This window comes from Pagrus major, chromosome 23, assembly GCF_040436345.1.
Source record: "Pagrus major chromosome 23, Pma_NU_1.0".
Taxonomy (NCBI): Eukaryota; Metazoa; Chordata; class Actinopteri; order Spariformes; family Sparidae; genus Pagrus; species Pagrus major.
The window spans coordinates 19,870,744-19,888,325 of NC_133237.1; the positions used below are offsets into that span (position 1 = coordinate 19,870,744).

At 40.8% G+C, this 17,582-nt stretch overlaps 1 protein-coding gene across 1 annotated transcript in view; it reads right to left on the reverse strand.

The window, feature by feature from the left end:
• The window catches only part of mrc2 (mannose receptor, C-type 2), a 28,788-nt gene extending 12,739 nt beyond the window's left edge, over nt 1-16,049 (reverse strand). Inside the window, exons 1-9 of the mRNA XM_073494597.1 lie at nt 15,877-16,049; nt 9,045-9,455; nt 6,484-6,657; nt 6,164-6,328; nt 4,628-4,741; nt 4,225-4,368; nt 3,921-4,112; nt 1,821-1,975; nt 1,558-1,662 (exon numbers count right to left, since the gene is read on the reverse strand). Coding sequence (XP_073350698.1) covers nt 1,558-1,662; nt 1,821-1,975; nt 3,921-4,112; nt 4,225-4,368; nt 4,628-4,741; nt 6,164-6,328; nt 6,484-6,657; nt 9,045-9,455; nt 15,877-16,009 — 1,593 coding nt within the window. The 5' untranslated portion in view covers nt 16,010-16,049. The remainder of the gene's footprint in view (nt 1-1,557; nt 1,663-1,820; nt 1,976-3,920; nt 4,113-4,224; nt 4,369-4,627; nt 4,742-6,163; nt 6,329-6,483; nt 6,658-9,044; nt 9,456-15,876) is intronic.
• Between the last annotated feature and the right edge of the window lie 1,533 nt (nt 16,050-17,582).

The window sequence follows — 17,582 nt, forward strand, 5'->3', positions numbered from 1 at the left end:
TGTGGCTAAAACAAAGTTATGGGAGCGGTGAGAGTGATCCAAAACAGTAAACAGTACACAGTTGAAACTTGTTATGAAGCTCTGTGTAGCCGAGAGGAGCTGCAGATTCAGGTGATAATTCTTTCTCACTACGAGCGACCCCCTTCACATCGTCATTTAATAATTTATGGTCTCTGTAAGATGAATTTTCTGATTTTGCTGTCATACCTCCAGAATTTATTTGCTATAATTTATGCTAACTGTCAAATAATCAGAAAAAATGGACCAAAAGACCTCAGATTTCAATTATTATAGGACCCCCTGGTGACTGATGGGCCCTAAGCAGCTGCTTACGAGTCATCCCGATAATAAAGTCACTATCTTTGGAAGTATAAAGTAGAAATGCAACGCTAGTGTAACAACTGAGTAAGTAAAACAGCACCATTACAGTAATGAGCAATCCATTTGAGTAATGAGCCCAGAGCTAGTTGGGGTATATGGTTTGAGGCTCATGTGGTGTAATGCTGCTGAAGCGATCAGCAGGCTTTCTGTCATTGTTGTTTCACATGTTGCGTGAAGTGAGCTCATCTGCTGGAGACAAACGGCATCACCGCGGGGCTTGTGCCATGCCAAATGACCCCCGTCACATTACCACCCATGATGACTTGCTCCCCAGGGAGAGGAGTGAAGATCTATTACAGCGAATAAATAGTCCATCCACAGAAAGATCTTTGTTGAATATAACAGCTGAAAAACAGCACGGCTCTCGACTTCAAGATCGCTTACATCGTAAATCAACACTTAGCAGAAATATAACATCGCTGGAGGGCAGGAAGATACACAAATGCTCACTTTTATATCTCATTGTGCTGAGCCGCTATGTTGCACATTACTGAAAAACGCAAAAAAACTACGTACGCAGCAGTGGTCAGGTAGGGGAAGTCAGGTATGAGAGGCTTAACGTCTCATATGGAGAGAATTATGGACTATGAAATCAAAGACAGATGTACACGGACACTCCAGATGGGATTTAATTCACCATGTGGGAACAAGTGGTGGGCATGAATCTGTTGTGTGCACGTACAAACAACATGTCCCAATTTCAATGACTTAAAAACTGTATGTATTATGATTAGATTTTTTTGGGTCAATGTAAAAGTTAAGTATGTGTTAAGCCAAGGGGAGAGTGTGTGTGGCTGGGGTTTAGTATGTCTGGGTAAACTTAACAAAAGTAGTGGTTTATACTACAGTTACAGACTGGGGGCGGACTAATCAACCAGTGGAAGGGCGAGAGATGGAAAGGAACTCTGGGGAAAAGGGTCAAAGGTGAAGGAAAGGCTGAAATATTCAGAATAATAATCATGCTGCCAGCAACCCTGCTGGAATCAGAGCACTGACACGCTGCAGAAGAGTCTTTAAGGAGTAAAACTGAGAGACAACAGCAAAGACAACAAACAGAAAGTTCTTATCTAGTCCAGAACGGGAAAAAACTTTCAATAATCTGAAGCATAAACAGTAAATGTCATGCGGAAAATGAAAAATGTAGCACCGAATGCAGAGAGAGTAAAAGAGCAATACTTGTTTGCAGTCTTGGTGCTGTGGCTTCCCATCAGTCTTTGTTCCCAGTTTCTTACAGATGGAGGGCAGAGTCAGATTACAAGGGCTGTCATCCCAGCGGCCCTCCTGCACACGCAAGCAAGACACAAACAGGGAGAGAGAGAACACAGCTGTTCAGTATATACAAACGGAGGACACTCGCTGACAGTGAGAGTCCGTTTCTTTGAGGATGATTAAGGCCCCAGACTTCGGGGGTCAGCGTGAGGGCGGAAGGGGTCACTCACAGCTCCCCAGATGGAGACGCAATCTTCTTGAGTGTTGCGGAAGTTGTTGGGTTCAAACGGGTGCCAGTAGGTGAAGATGACGGGCGTGTGGTCAGTCCATTGGAAGTCCATTTGCATATCAGTGTCATGGAGGCCGATCCACAGCTGGTCAATGTCTGGCAGAAGACACAGACAAATCATTGAGTTATAAAGACAATTGAAGGGGAATTCCGGTGTGTGCAAATGATTTCATACTTACCAAAATATTTGGTTTTGGTTCAGTAGATTGCTTCAGTTGGCTGCTCCTCCGACTATCAGAGTTAAGTCCACTAACAGGCTGACATAGTTTCTCTGAGTGTCTGACAACATTACCGAAATGATCCCTTCAGAGAGAGACCTTTCTTTTAAAGAATAACATGTTTTTTGTAACCAGAAGCACAAGTCTCACTCAAAAACAAGTCTTGCTCTGAAATCTTGCGAGAGGTGAGTTGTTGCAGGAAGATGTTAGAAGTGATGGTAGAAATGTTGGTTGAAGAGATGAGTTTGGAGTTTATCTACAGGTATTCTTCCCAAAACCCCAGATTCTCCTGAGAGACTTGTGTTTTTATTGCCCTCTCCTGCTTTCCTCCAGGGTCACAATTTCTCCCAATTTCTGACAATTTTTCACACTTTTTTACCCTTTTAGTTAAAATAACCTCTTTCTGGCACTGTACAACGTGAAGTCTGCTGCCCTGGAGAGAAGAATTCCTGTTTTTTACATAAACTTTTAAAGGAAAGGGACTGTAAAATCTGCCTCATAAATTTTTCCCTCAATCACACCACGTCAATCCCCATCGAGAGGCTGACTAACATAGGGCAGTGGTGTGCACAGATTCTCTAAAGGGCGGGGGCAAAAAATGAATGAAAGAATGAAATATTTACACAAGTTAACACTTGATAATTATTCTGCGTTGACTTCTGAGATTTAAATCTAAAATCTAAATTATTTGACATAAAAATGCAGGAGACACAGTCCTTCGACCTCAAATGTTTCAAACTCCTCCCTATTTTTGAGGACTCAAGTTTGGCAAGTATGCTTTACTGCCAGCCAAAATATTTAGCTTGTTTTGACAATATAGATGAGGCGACAACTGTAACAACTGACCATGCGAGGTGAACAAGACTTCTGTTTGAGCGAGACTTGTGTTTCTGGTTAAAAAAAGAAAACTGTCTCTGTCGGGATTGTTCCCGTAATGTCAGACAGTGCCACAATGACTGGCAAAAACAAGCACTTTCAGAGGACGTTAATTTGATGGTCTGAGTTGCCCCTAAGGATTTTGTCGGTGCCATTGTGTCGTGCGGCCAGCTGAAGCGATTTACTGGACCAGTTCCGAAACTTTTGGAAAGTTTTAATCATTTACATGCAAAAATATGTAAACGTAGGGCTCAGGTTTAAAAAATACCGGAATTACCCTTTAAGAAGCAGAGAACTAGGGTTAAAAAACAGGACTATGGTTCCAACAATGACTTTCATATGAAACTTTTCCATTGGAGCAATTCCATGACCTAAAAATTTGATTCCTTTTTTTCATGTGCTGTTTTTCATCTCAGGGTAAGAAACGAGCTGCCTGCTTTCCACTAGATCTGAGCTCGCTCTGGGCATACATTGTAGGAAAACAGCTGAAAGAATGCCACTGAATAGAGTTAATATTTTAATAACTTTTATAATTATATTTTTCAGATCGCACACCGAAGAAGGCTCAGCTGAAATGTCAGTGCATTTTCCCTCCCCTGTGCTTAAAATAGAGACTGAAGAAAAGAGTTTAAAGAGCGTTCAGATAGATTTGAGTGTGTGAACTCTTTGTGAACCCGCAGCACTTCAACAATAGTTACACGCAGTCCTCTACTTTCTTTTTGTCCTTGTTTTTTCCTCCTACATTCATAGCGAAAAAATATCTAAATCCCTGATTTCCCCTGGCTATAATAGAGTGTTTATCATATTTCTTTAAGCCAACTACTTCTAGGTACCCTGCGGTATAGATATTGACCCCCGACTTGACAGAATGTCATTTAATTTCTGGCTCCCAAAAGAAATGAAACTCAGAGGAAAAAGCACAATACAATTAAATATTGATAAATCACCTTTCTTCAAGTTGCGCAAGATGAACTCTAACTCAGGCAGGGTGTGGATGCTGACCAGATTGGCCTCCATCTTCTGACAAGTTTTCTGTGATGTATCCCAGTCAAGCTTCTCTGAAGTCAGCTTGTAGCAGCCAGCCTGAAAGGCCTGCCAGCCCACATCACACTCATATTTCGCATCATCTGCCCACGAGTCTGTGGGAGCAAAAAGATAAAAAACCGTCAAATTCTGCACTTTGACACTTTGGCAGGAGTGTAGCTACTGTATTTCACTTTAATGGACTAATCCAAATGCCTATACGCTCACCAGTGGTGAAGGGGTCCAGCGTGGCATTTGGCCTTTTCTTGCAGACGTATGGCAGAGCGACAGAACAATCACGATTCTGCCAACGACCTGATGACTCAGTTCTGATAACAGCGCAGTTCTCCTCCTCAGCGTGGTTTGGCTGGTCTGAAGGATGAGATTAAGAAAAAGTCAAGCAGCCCTTGCTTAAGACACTTAACCCCCAAACACTCTAGCAGTCAATGCTAGAAGACTGTGGTTGAACTGTGTGTGTGTGTGTGTGTGTGTGTGTGTGTGTGTGTGTGTATTTGAACTCCAAAATGTGTTGCTAAAAATGAGCAAGCAGCAAATGAATGTTTAAAAAAAGATCACAGACCCTTTAAGCTTAAAAAAGAGAGAAAATGTTGAGCTGTATTTACAGTCTAACCTGTCTCCCAGTTGAGATATTTGAGCGGTGACGAGTCGGCCCACTGCCAGCCTCCATGGATGTCCAGGTCATTGAGGCCGATCCACAAAGCAGCACTGTAACCTGTCAGTAAACCTACAACAGCAAATGTTATTAGATATGACCAGAGAAAACCCCCCTCTGTGTACACAATAAAAGAAAACACTCAATAAAGTTATTCCACTTAGGCCTGACAATCTCTCCAGTTATCCCTGATAACACTGTATTGGATTGATGACAGGATTGTTATGTAAGAAGACTGGATGCATTGCCTAATACTGGCAACAGGGTCGCAACATCCCCAAAAATCAATTCTTCCAGTTAAGAGAGTGGATGTGCACAGCATATGAATGAAAAATTAAGCTTCACAGCCAATTTCAACGTACCAACTCCTCCGTGCTTATTTATATTTTTTAATGTTTATGTCAGGAAGAAACAAAGGCCTGACAGACATGATTACACAGCTTCCTTGTGGAAAGCCATATGGTGATAATTACGTTTATTATTATGATTGCTGCTTTGAGCAGGGGTGCAAAAGGTGACACTGCATGCATACAGGTCAAAAAGGAACACAAACAATCCTACAATTCATAACGATCTTCGACTTTATTCTAATTTTTGGTATGCGATATGGACATCAGTAGTTAATGGGTCTGACTTTTTGTTCAGTGTTGATTTATTTGTAATTTTAGCTGCTGATAAAATAAACTGCTATTTTCTGTTCAATAGCTTAATTAATGAATCCACTGTTCCCGAATGGTGTGCAGTGGGACTCTGTTACAACCATAGATTATCATTGCAACATACAACTATACAACAAGTAATTCATTATTTCTAATCTACTATTTCAGTACTTTGTATACACATATTTCCTAATACAGAGGCAAATTTTATACCCTCAAGAAGTACTTTGAAAAACTTCCAGGGAACCAAAACTAGACATGTACAGAGAAATTAGATAACATCTGTTATAGAGGCTATTTTGCAAAGATAAAAATACAGGTGGGGCTTGAGGGTTTGACTTGTCCTTGCATGTGCCTTGGGCACAAACAGTTTGAAAACAACTGGATAGGTTGATAGAAAAAATGAATTGCAAACTATTTTTATAATTGATTAATCGTTTCAGTCATTTTTCAAGCCAAAATGTTAGAGCTTCTTAAATTAAAGGATTTGCTGCTTTACTTCATTATTTATGATAGTAAATGAAGAGTCTTCAGGTTTGGGACTGCTGGTTGGACAAAAGAAGCATTATGAAGATGTCACTTTGGGTTTTGAGAAATTGTGATGAACATTTTTCACACTTTAATCATGAAAATAATTTTTAGGTCCAGCCCAAGTGACTACCCACGATAATGATGTGTTATGTGATTTACTGGTTCATACATACAGCCAGTCTTGGTGATTTCATGCTTTACTGCTGTGTCACAGAGGTTGGTGTAAAAACATCATGTACACTTCAAACATTAGCTGCGACATGAGCGGATGCCTTTGCACACAAAATGTGTACATTGACTTTACCGTTGATGTAGGTCTGCTCATGCAGCTTGGTGATGCTTAGCAGGTCTGCCCCCTGCTGCTGGCAACTGATCCGAGCCTCGCTCCATGACAGCGTAGCCTGGAAGTTAAACTGGTAACAGCTGTCTGTCAGCGGGTCAGTATCCCAGAATGTCTCACAGCCACTGCCTGACAGTGAGGGAAGGAGATAAGAAGTTCGTTAGACCATGGGGAGAAAGGAAGAAGAACAGTAAAGGGACTGTTGGGGGAGAGGAAATTGTGGTTCAGTCTCACCAGAGTGAGCTGAATGATTTACAGTCCTGAACAAGCAAAGTGAAACTCACTCTTTACGGGACAGAAGCCCCAACGCTCGTCCTTGCCATAGTCGTAGGTGGTGGAACACCACAGGTGACCGTCCTCACGCCCGATACTTGTGCAGCTGTGGAACCACTGGCCATCATACAGGAAGGGCAGATAGCAGGGGCGGCCGTGAGAGTTCCCCTGGATTGTGTAGATCTCTGTGGAGCAAGGACAGACTTCAAATCCCTGCATGTGGCAGGAGAGACAGGCCAACGTTATGGCTGTGAACTGTGCTGAACTGAAAAACCTCATTTGTTTTCTCAGCAACTTGTACAATCAAACACACGGTCAAAACAGAGGATTTTGTTACAGTCAAATAATGGTCAGCAGAACAAAGCGTAAACAAACAAAAGCTGGCAGGTTATTAGGAAAATTTGGTATCATGAGCTTGATGTGAAAATAGAATCAACAGCTAGGAGAGAATAGAAAATAGAAAAAAAGCCTGAAGCAAAATCTTTACATGAAGTGTCTCAGCTAGTTTAACTTATAATCCATTTCTGATTTCTGCAGTTTGACAAAATACCCGGAGGTTGCCGTTCTACATTCCAACAGTGTGGTATGGTAGGAAGAAAAGGGCAACACAGAGGGAGGAAGAAAGGCTGGAACTGTAGTGTTACCAAAACAAGCCAGGCCAATGGAAAGTAGGGCAGACATGTTAAACGAGGGAGGAAAGATTTCTGAAGCTCCCTCCCTGACTTCCCTCTCTGCTCCACCACTGGCTGGCTGGCTGGCTGCAGTGGAGCTGCTTCTCGGCTGACTAATGTCAGAGGCATTCCTCTCCAGCAGCGAGTTGACTTCACAGAGAAACTTGTGAAGATCGGAGCTTGAAAGTTACAAGTCAATGCACCCGATTCCCTTGCCACAAAAAAGTAAAAGAGATTTAAGAGGATAGGATAGAGACGAAAGTAAAGGGAGATTTTCCGGTCTTACGTTTACTGCAGATCTGGTTTTAATTGCAGGAGAGAAGAGCCCGTTAGCCGTAAACTCGCATGGCTGACTGAGCCTTGCTGTATGGTTTGTTGATGAACGACTGTGACATATGATATTGGTAAGAATGGCACTGACAGTGGAAATGAGGCTTAGCTGTGAACTGCCATGGTTAGATTTAATCTAGACTGAAAACTATATATAAATACACATATACTTGAGGGCAAGGGGCGACTCTGTGTGTGTTTACTGGAGTTTACAAACACCAGCAATGTTTTCCTTGGCTTTCTGATTGGCAGGCAGCCACTTGTCCTCAACGATTCCCTTAAAGCAACATTTTACTATATCCGTTTGATCAGATACAGCTGTGGTATTCACAACAGTAAGTCTGTCTGCCGCACTGAGGCATCACAACATACAGTGAAGCAGCTGCTCACTGGGCCATGTATCGCTGAGGGAAGTGAGGATCTACAGTCCATTCATGAGATGAGTGCATATTAAGATCAACTGAAGAGGATCATTCACTGTAAAATCTGACGAAGTGACTTGACTTTAAAAAATCAAGGGACCTGATTACCTCAAAATTATTAAGTAATGTAGACTAATATTTTTAAGCTGTTTAAACCTTTGAGCTCATGCAACTTAAATTTAATATTTGACTGCGCTTGGTATTTCTGAGGTAATCTGTCAACTTTTAATATTTACACTGTAGAAGGAAATGTTATTCTTAATTCTAATTCTAATTAATTTAGCGAATGCACACACTTAAATATAAATACACACAGTATTTATACTATACTAAGACTGAAAACGCTGCTCAAATAATGTTCAATTTAAGATCATTTATAGGTTTAAGAAAGAATAATGGGACAATATGAACTTAATGAGTAACATTTACATTAAGATGGCTGTTACTGATACTAAGTATAGTTGAACTTTTTTATGCTCTGTGAAAGGAAACAAATGTAAATAAAAAAAAAGGAAGGCCATCCGTTTCTACAGTACGTTATGTTATTTTAAGTAAGGGGCAGGTAATAAAAGTGTCCCTCGTACACCTGTATTATGTGAATTATACAATGATATGAGCAAAATAAAACAAATACTGTATTTCTAATATTATTAGTAATATTCTGAGTTGCTCAGGATTAAAGCTTTTTAAAAATGAAGGTATTTTAAAGGTCCAGTGTGTAGGATTTAGTGGGATTTAGGGACAGGAATGGAATATGATATTAATAATTATGTTTACATTAGTGTTTAATTACCGGAAACTAAGAATAGTGTATTTCCATTGCCTTAGAATGAGCCTTCTATATCAGAGGGGACATGTCCTCTTCAACAGAGTCCGCCGTGTTGCACCTGTTTCTACAGTAGCCCACAAAGGACAAACTAAACACTGGCTCTAAAGAGAGCCTTAGCGACCATCGTAGGGGAGGGTGAGATCAGGGGGGTCCTGTTGGTTGCAATCTGTGCCCACACTGCTGAAGGCTACTAAATCCTGGACCTTTAAAAGGAACCTGGATTTAGTCAAACTTTACTGAAGAAATATTTTGGTCCGGCCACCACCCTGTAGAATCATTTCTGTGCAAGTCTGAACTTGTTTGATTAAAATCATGCTTACCACGATATGTTTTAGAGCACACGTCCTGCGAATCACTGCGCAGTGTCCATTTGAACCCTGAAGGAGTCGAGGACGAGGAGGACGAGGAGTTCCAAAATGAGGGTGAGGGAAGGTAGGTGTTGAGGTTGTCCAACACCTGGGCACAGTTCCAGGTCCACCGTACTCTGGGAGGCTCGCGGTCACAGGTGTACACACCCAGAGGAGACCTGTCCCCTCTGGAGCTGACGTTGCCAGTGGTCAGGCCCAGGCACAGTGAAGAGCCCAGGTTGAACAGGCGAGCCCGGGTCACCCACTTCCAGCGCTGGTTGGGTTCCTCACAGGAGGTTGACAGGACGAGGGAGTGATCCCGCACCCCCAGGCACCCCTGGGCGCCCTCATGGAAGAAAGCAAACTCATCAGAGTCCAGCGGCGCTGTGCAGAGAGAGGGAAACAATGGCATCAGTCAATAATGCTGATGAAAACAGGACTCCGTGTTAGCAGCTAATGTGGCAAGAGAACAGGTCAGGGGCTGGATCAATATCTCCATTAGTGGATGCAGAGCTGGGTTAGAACTAGTTTGAGTTCTGCAATAACACACTTCAGTGTTATTAATCCTCTAAATATCCTGTTATAACCAGAAAATCCAGTGTACGCATTATATGACAGAGCTCTCAGCGGGACGTAATTGCAGAAAAGTCATGCAATAAACTGTGAAAAGTGGTTGCACATGTTTTCATGCAATGTGAGCAATCTCAGTTAAAGTATTTCAATGTGCTCCAGGTCTCATTCACCCAGTTCCCAAAGACTGACCTGGAATTACCTCTTGCCATGTTCACTACATTTTGTGACTATTTATGCTGAGTTTGACTATGAGGAGAGCTCCAGTGGTGGTTTTGGGGGAGAGAGTTATTAGGATCTTTATCACGAGAACGTGTAGGGTGACTCTTATACATTTAACTCAAATAACTGAATGTTTTCACGGGCCAGAATTTGATAAATTTCATAAACTGACTGAAATGGGTGGCTGTTTTCAGTCTGCAGATTTCTCACTGCTATACACTGAAGCCTTTATTGGCATTACCTCAGTGTGATTCTCTGAGGAGCTATAGCTGCCTGCAAGGTGTTACCCACAAAGCTTTGCAGTATTCTCATATACACTTATACCATACAAAGTTATCATAAATGTTAACAAAGAAAGGAGTTAGTGAAAAAAAGTGTTGAAGCTAACACATTCAGAGCAGTGGCTCTAAGCCAGCCACAGTGACGGGAATTTCAGGAACAAAACCAACAACCTTTCTCAAAAAAATATGTGGTTTTTCCTTCAGTCCTTTTTTTCTTTGCTATTTTTTAGTGGAGGATTTAGATTGGCAACCAGGACTGTGAATATAATGCTGTGTGGTTGTGAGTCTGTGTGAAGGTGGGAGAAGAATAGACAAAGAAATATAAGTCAGGAGTGTAGGAGTGAGTCTAAATTAAGGTGCTGGTAAATTTACTTCAAAAAAATATCCCCAAAACACACATAAAATCCCTTCTTTCTCTCAGAAGTGAGACTCAGGGGCGAAAAAGTGAGACCCACAGCATTCCTACTCGGCGGGCTCCTGTGAGAGGCCAGGAAGTGGGGTAGGTGGGAAAAGATCACTGGGCATTTGGTTGAAAAACACGACTCTCCTACGTGGATACTTCAGTCGGCTCAGTCTGAGGCAATCCCTCGTTTCCTACCTCTCAGCTAAAACACTTCAGACCTCCTCTGCTGCTTTTATAGACACAAAGACAATAGAGTCTCATCAAGAGCTCCATAAAATTCCCTGTAATCTGGAGAAGATGACCGACACGCCCCTTTCCTTGCACTCAGGCTTGTGGTTGAGTTTCTCAGAAGCTGTTTTAGCTCATTCGGTCGGTAGCAAACATGGTGACAGTGCAGTGGCAGCATGAGTTTATATATACTCTGTACAGTGCAATCAGATATAATCACCACCCTGCTCTTTTTATAAAGTCATCCATCTAAGAGTAACACCCAGCTGTCAGGCTTGTTTACTTCCAATACATTGTTTTAATCGTGAAAGATTCAAATCAGAGAAAGTGTGCTCCCCGACAAGGACACAAAACCTCTTAAATCATCTCAGGGAGTTGAATAAGTTTTAACTTATCCACACACTGCTCCAAATAACACAAAACACCTCAAGTGCTTCTGGAACGAGACTATCTTTCCATGAGGCTGTTACTCTACTCACTGCTGTTAATGCAACATAATCCGGAGATGGATCAAATGTAAAAGAAATGCAAGCAAAGACCTGTTTCTGTGGAAAATCCCTTTCTGGAGTATCAATCAAGTCTTGTGCTAAAAAGGAAAACCATTACTGACTTCTGCTTATTAATTTCTTAATGAATTTAATAATCGTTTGGATTGTAACACCAGAATATAGTGAAAAATATCCATCACAATTTTCTAAAGCCCGAGATGACCTATTTAAATTGTCTAGTCCAAAATTGATATATTTAATTTTATGATCACAGAAACACAATCACAATTTAGAAGGTAGAACTGCCGAATTTAATCATTTTTTTAAATTAAAAAATGACTAAAATGCACATTATGTAACTTCTGCCACTAGGGGTTCCTCAATAAAAACAATGACATCAAAAGACGTAGTTTGGTGACGTCATGAAGTACGGCAAGATCATGGAAGTTGTTTTCTTCATTGTTAAACAACAACCACTGCCAATTCAAATCGATCTGACGTGACTCAGTCAGAAATGTTCAAGGACAAGGCATTATTTTAAAGTTTTATACAAGTTATGTTTAGTCACATTCGCCGACTTCCTCCCTCACACTCTGACATATCATACGGCGTTTATCTGGAAGTTGTAGCAGCCAGTGATAACTCAAGTACTGTTCTTACGTACAAATTGAAGGTACTTGAGTATTTTCATTTTCTGTGACTTAGTACTTCCACTAAACTACATTTTGGAGAAAAATATTGCACTTTATCATCACTACATTTATTTGATAACTTAAGTTACTAGTTCCTTTGCAGAGCCAAAGCAATGCATTTTAAATTAACTAATTTCATCAGCATGACTTTTCAGGTACTTTTTACAACACTGGCAGCGACAGGTGAACAAATGAAACACACCGTTACCTTGATCAAAGTAACAGATTTTCTGGGTTTGAACATCGTTGGAAACATTTGGGATAATGCAAATACACAACTTAACAAAAATATAACAACTGTCTAGTCGTTTCAACACAATTTAATACAAAAATGTTACTCATTTCATCTTAAAATTATTAACCCATCATCAAAACAGTTTGATTAATGACTTAATCAATCACCTCATTGTTTCAGCACTAAAACACAAATCAAGCCCTCAGAATAGCATTAAATCTTCTGTGATAGACTTATCATCAGTTCTCTGTCATAATTCATCTCTACTCTGCAATTACAGTGTGACGTCTACCACAACAGACAATAAAATGTCGATACACCATAATCTTAGCTGAGCGTTTAGTTACACTTCTCATTGCAAGTTAAAACCTTAGGGATATTTGAGTAGCTGGACTTACACAACACTGACTTGTTAACGAGGCGAGTCATCCGTGACAATAAATCAGTCTGATGCAACTTTGTCATTTTCACAAAGGGAATTACAGCCATTTTTTTTTTTTAAATAGACCACGTTGCCTGTGGAAAGACTTTCACATCAAAACCAGCCCAGTAAAAACACATTATATTGTGTGTTGAATTCACTTCAGCATGTGAATGTAAGCTCACAATGACAATATGAGACGTTGCTGGCAAAAAAGGCTTTTGAAGCACCAGACAACCTGAAGCTGAGGTTCCAGACAGCAAGAAGCAAATTCAAAAAGAAGTTTTAATTCCAGTCTGGAGGGGACACAACTGGATGTTTGATGTGAGAAAACTCCAGGGCAATCAGAGAGAGCGCAGAATTCCAGATTAACTTTAAGCCATTGAGCCCTGTGAACGCTAAGCCACAACAGCTCTCCTGCTGTGATCTCATCCTCCTCTTTGCCCTGTCACCCCTTTTTTCAACGCTGAAGACAGTTTCCTGCTAGAGAAGGAGGCTGAAATCCACAGCCAAGAACAGCCAGCAACACTCGCCAAGAGAGGCAGATATTCCCAGAACTTCCACCTCCTCAATACAGTCATGTGTTGGACCAGGTTTGCGGACAATACTTTAAAGCGTGGGTAACTAATCAATAGCAAGTCTTGGCTTGAAATGTTGACTTCAACAAACTTCTTGATCTCACACTCTTTGTTGAATTGTGTGTGACTCATGGATGCTGCCGTATAATTATAACTGACTGGACTGTTATTTTGCTCACTCGTCTATCTTATATATCAAATCTGAAGATCTAGATTGAGGTTTGAGCCGAATACTGTTCCCGTAACCTCTCCTTATTTTGACAGATGTCCGAGATTACAAAAACAGGCCTCCAGTGTGATAAAATGGCAAGCAACAAATAGACAGGAAATTCCAGCCTGCTGTGTTTGTTTCTTTGGTGTTTTATGGTGGTCTGGCCTCTGAAGCAACCAAAACCGTGGATAGGTTTTACCTCATCTGAGAAGCATGGGAGCGGAGAGAGAAGGGGGCTATCAACAGAGGAGGCGTATTTGCACTTTGCAGCCACACTAAGACACAGAGCTAACAGGAAGCTTTGTGAAAGTATCAGATTTAGAAACCAAAGTGAGAATAAGTGCAGTGTTGATGCTTTCCAGCATTTCCACACTCATAAATAGTAAGTAACAGCTTATCTCTGTGTAGGTTTAGCTGTTAAATCATAGTTATTAGAGATATATACAACTATGTAAAGGAGGACAATGCTTAAATTAATTCTGATGGGGATTTTGTGTGAGATCATGAACAATTTTGCTGGCTTGGCACAAGAGCTGGAGCTGTCTTCATGGATAACGAAATAGGAAACGTATTTTGAAATTGCACCATGTTAGTGGGAACTTTCGTGCCAAAATAAACTGTTCTGCCAGTCATAAATCAGGGAAAATATCTTCATTTCCCAAAAAATCAGGGCCAAATTTGACCAAACACAATACAGTACAGTACAATAGGTGCTTGCTTTTGGCCCTTGGCCCATCATTGAGTCTCAGTTTTGGCCCTCTAAGTTAAAAAGGGTTGCCCCCCCCCTGCTAGAAATCATCTAATGTCATCATTGTCACACTTTTTTCTTTAGCACATGAAAGTTTTAACAGGCAGAGCTGTCCCTAATTAATATTTTCAGTGTTAAACTGTCATGTGAATCAATTTACATAACAAATCCAAAGTGTCAACATTTCATAAACAAAATCAACAATCCTTATTCTCCCCTTAGAGCCTCCCTGCATCTCATCCATTTGGTCACAAAAGTGATTGACAAGGGATTTCCAACTTTGGCAACAGGGGAATTTGATGGCAGATGGGGTGCAAGTCATTTCAAAATTAAGAAACTAAGCCTCATCCAAAAAGAGCTCCAGATTATTGAGGATGTGTGTCTAGCAGTGTTTTCCTCGGGATAATAGTGTGAAGAGTGGGAGTGTAAACCCACATAATCTCAGTATTTTGATACAGCTTGATCAAACAAGAAATTAACTTTAAAAAAAAGCAATATAATGTCCTGAGCCTGGCATGATGATAGAGACTAGGGCTGCAACTAACGATTACTTTCATTATTGATTACTTAATTAGTCATTTAGTCAATAAAATGTCAGAAACTTTGTAAAATGCTCATCTAAAGCTCAAAGTGACATCTTCAAATTGCTTCTTCTGTTTGACGAACAATCCAAAACCCAAAGACTCTTCATTTACTATCATAAATGTCAAAGAAAAGCAGGTAATCCGGAAATTTAAGAGGCTGAAACCTGGAAACGTTTGAGATTTTTCCTTGAAAAATGATTGAAACGATTAATCATAGTAGCTGGCAACTTACTTTCTCTGAATTGCCAAATAATTGCAGCTCCACGTGTGACTCTAAACCCCTTTTTGTAATATGAAATTAATTAAATGAAAATGTGTTGTGATTCATTATGGTAGCAGCCATTATTAATAACTTGTTAGTGACAATATCTTCTCTGTATAGCTAAGAAAGATGGGCCAAAAAAGAGATCTTGTTGCCGTTGCAGTCTACTTCATCATCTCTTTCGCTCACTTTGCTATAGAAAAGTCACCGACAGTGGGCCTAAAGTCGAATTAGCAAACTCAGAATTTCTGTTTCCAAGAAAAAACAACATGTCATATAACAAATAGATATTCTACTGCTATAATGCTATAAATGTCCAATCTTCACTGGCAGACAAGGTGGGTTTACCCTCCACAGCGTCCCATAAAGGTCTAGTATCTGCTCAGGACTGGACTGAATGTGTTAATTGCAGGCTGTAACAGGATGTAAAGGTCACATCTGCCCGCAGGGTGCCGAACGAAGCGTCGCTGCGTGTCGGTTTTACAATGTAGGCTATCCGGAACCCAAACAGAACCAAAAAAAGAACCGAAAAAGTGCGTTGCTTGGCAGCTTTACATCATCTTAAAACATAAACTCAAATCACAATAGAGACACTAAGCCAGCAGCTCCTTCTCTCCCTCCTCCCTCCTCCTCCTCCTCCCCAGTTTTTTTCTCCACATCTGGTTCCACTCACCGCTCGGACTTTTGGTTCGTGGCATACCGAGGCACCAAACTCACAATACGCAGAAAATATCACTCGGGAGCTGCTTTCTCGTGCAATTTTCGCACTTGAAGCGGTTATCAAAACAAAAGCATGCACCCTCCGCGAAATGTCCGCCCGCTTTCTCGACTTTTTTTACATGAATGACATGAAGCCAAAGTTGAGATTTGTGTCTTGCTCACCCGCACCGCCGCTCTTCAGTTCCAGACTAAAGACGAGGAATAAATATAAAGTGCATTTGTAAAACAGAAGTTGCCCATTTGTCCATGCTCTCCTTGATTCCTTGTTTCGGTGACGGTCGTTATTGCCTTGCATGCTCACAACTAACAACACACTCACACACTCACTCACACACACACACGCTGCAAAAAAAAAAAGAGGAGAGGGAAAAAAAAAAAGTGAACCCGGAGCAGCAACAGCCCCAGCGCTTTACTCTGAGGACGGCTGATGCAGATTTGGTGAGTTTGACCGCTAGAGCTCCGTCTGCCTCTCAGTCAGATGAGACTCCAATGAATGGAGCAACGTCAACAATGTGTGTGTGTGTGTGCGTGTGTGTTTGTATGGTTTCCAACATGAGGTCCGGGGACCTCCAGGCGCCTGCTGGAGGAAACCCAACAGCGACCGAGTGAACTCCTGACAACTCTTAACACGTATCTCACAATAAGTATCACATCTAACGAGGAAAGGTTATTTGTAGCGCACAATTCAGACACAAGGCAACTCAAAGTGCTTCACAGGGGCGTGTATTACATTAAAATACATTAAAAAACAAGGAGGAAGACATCAAGAGACAAAATAGGAAAATAAGCTGGAAAAGAAAAGGTTTAAAAGAGACGAGATTTAAGAATAAACGTCACAGTGCAGTTCAAAAAGAGAGTTGGATCTGACCTGCAGTTTTCTGGGAGTTTGTTCCAGATATGTGGCGCATAATAATAACTTCTCCATGTTTAGTTTTGACTCTAGAAGACTGAACAGTAATGTTTTGCACCAAAATCTACAGGCTTTACACTTTTTTCCCTTGTTTTTTCTGTTATTTTCTGCTTTCAGTTGAGTTTTTTTGTTGTTGGGGGTTTTTTTTGGGTTATTTTTAGTCTAGCTGCAATTCTGTTAAAAGGTAATGGGGAGGAAATGTTTTTATATATATTTTTGTAATATGTAAGTAATAGACAGAAATAAGCTTTTATAGTTATTAGTGTTTTTACATGTATTTAATTGAATACCAATAATTATATTACAAAGTCATTCTCATACTGTTTGAACAGGTTAGATAAATTGGCCGGAAAAAGGCTGGATACTGCAGATAAGACTGCAGGATTTTTGGGTAGGGAAAAAGTTATTTCACTTACCTTTCGGGAGAATGAAAACTTCCACTCAGCTAATGATGGGGGTTCTTTGAAACCATTTAGATTAAAGTTGAAATCATGCCACAGTTTAAAGGTGCACTATGTAGTTTTGGGAAAGACATTTTAATTTTAAAAAGAGAAAGGTCTTCATTGACTGATTTTTGTAATGCCTAAACAAACTAAAATAAACAAACTCTCTTCGTTATCATGACTGAAAAACTGCATTAACTAACTGACCTTAAAGGACAACACAACTTCATATTGTTTCATTTTGTTTATATTTGGCGGACCCTGCCGCCTTTCTAGCTTCAAACAGTGTTTGGGGACACCAACACTGTCATGCTGACCTTGCACATCAGAGACTGTCAAGGGATGAGGAATGTACGCTCACTCACAGGGCAATGATGGAGAATCCTGGAAGGCCGCGATTGAAAGGAATGTCCTGCTCTATCGGAGTCATGGATTGGCCAGAACAAACAACATGTTTCAGCATAGATTATGAGTCATACCTTGATACAGGAAAACCAAAGACTGATGGCTGACTT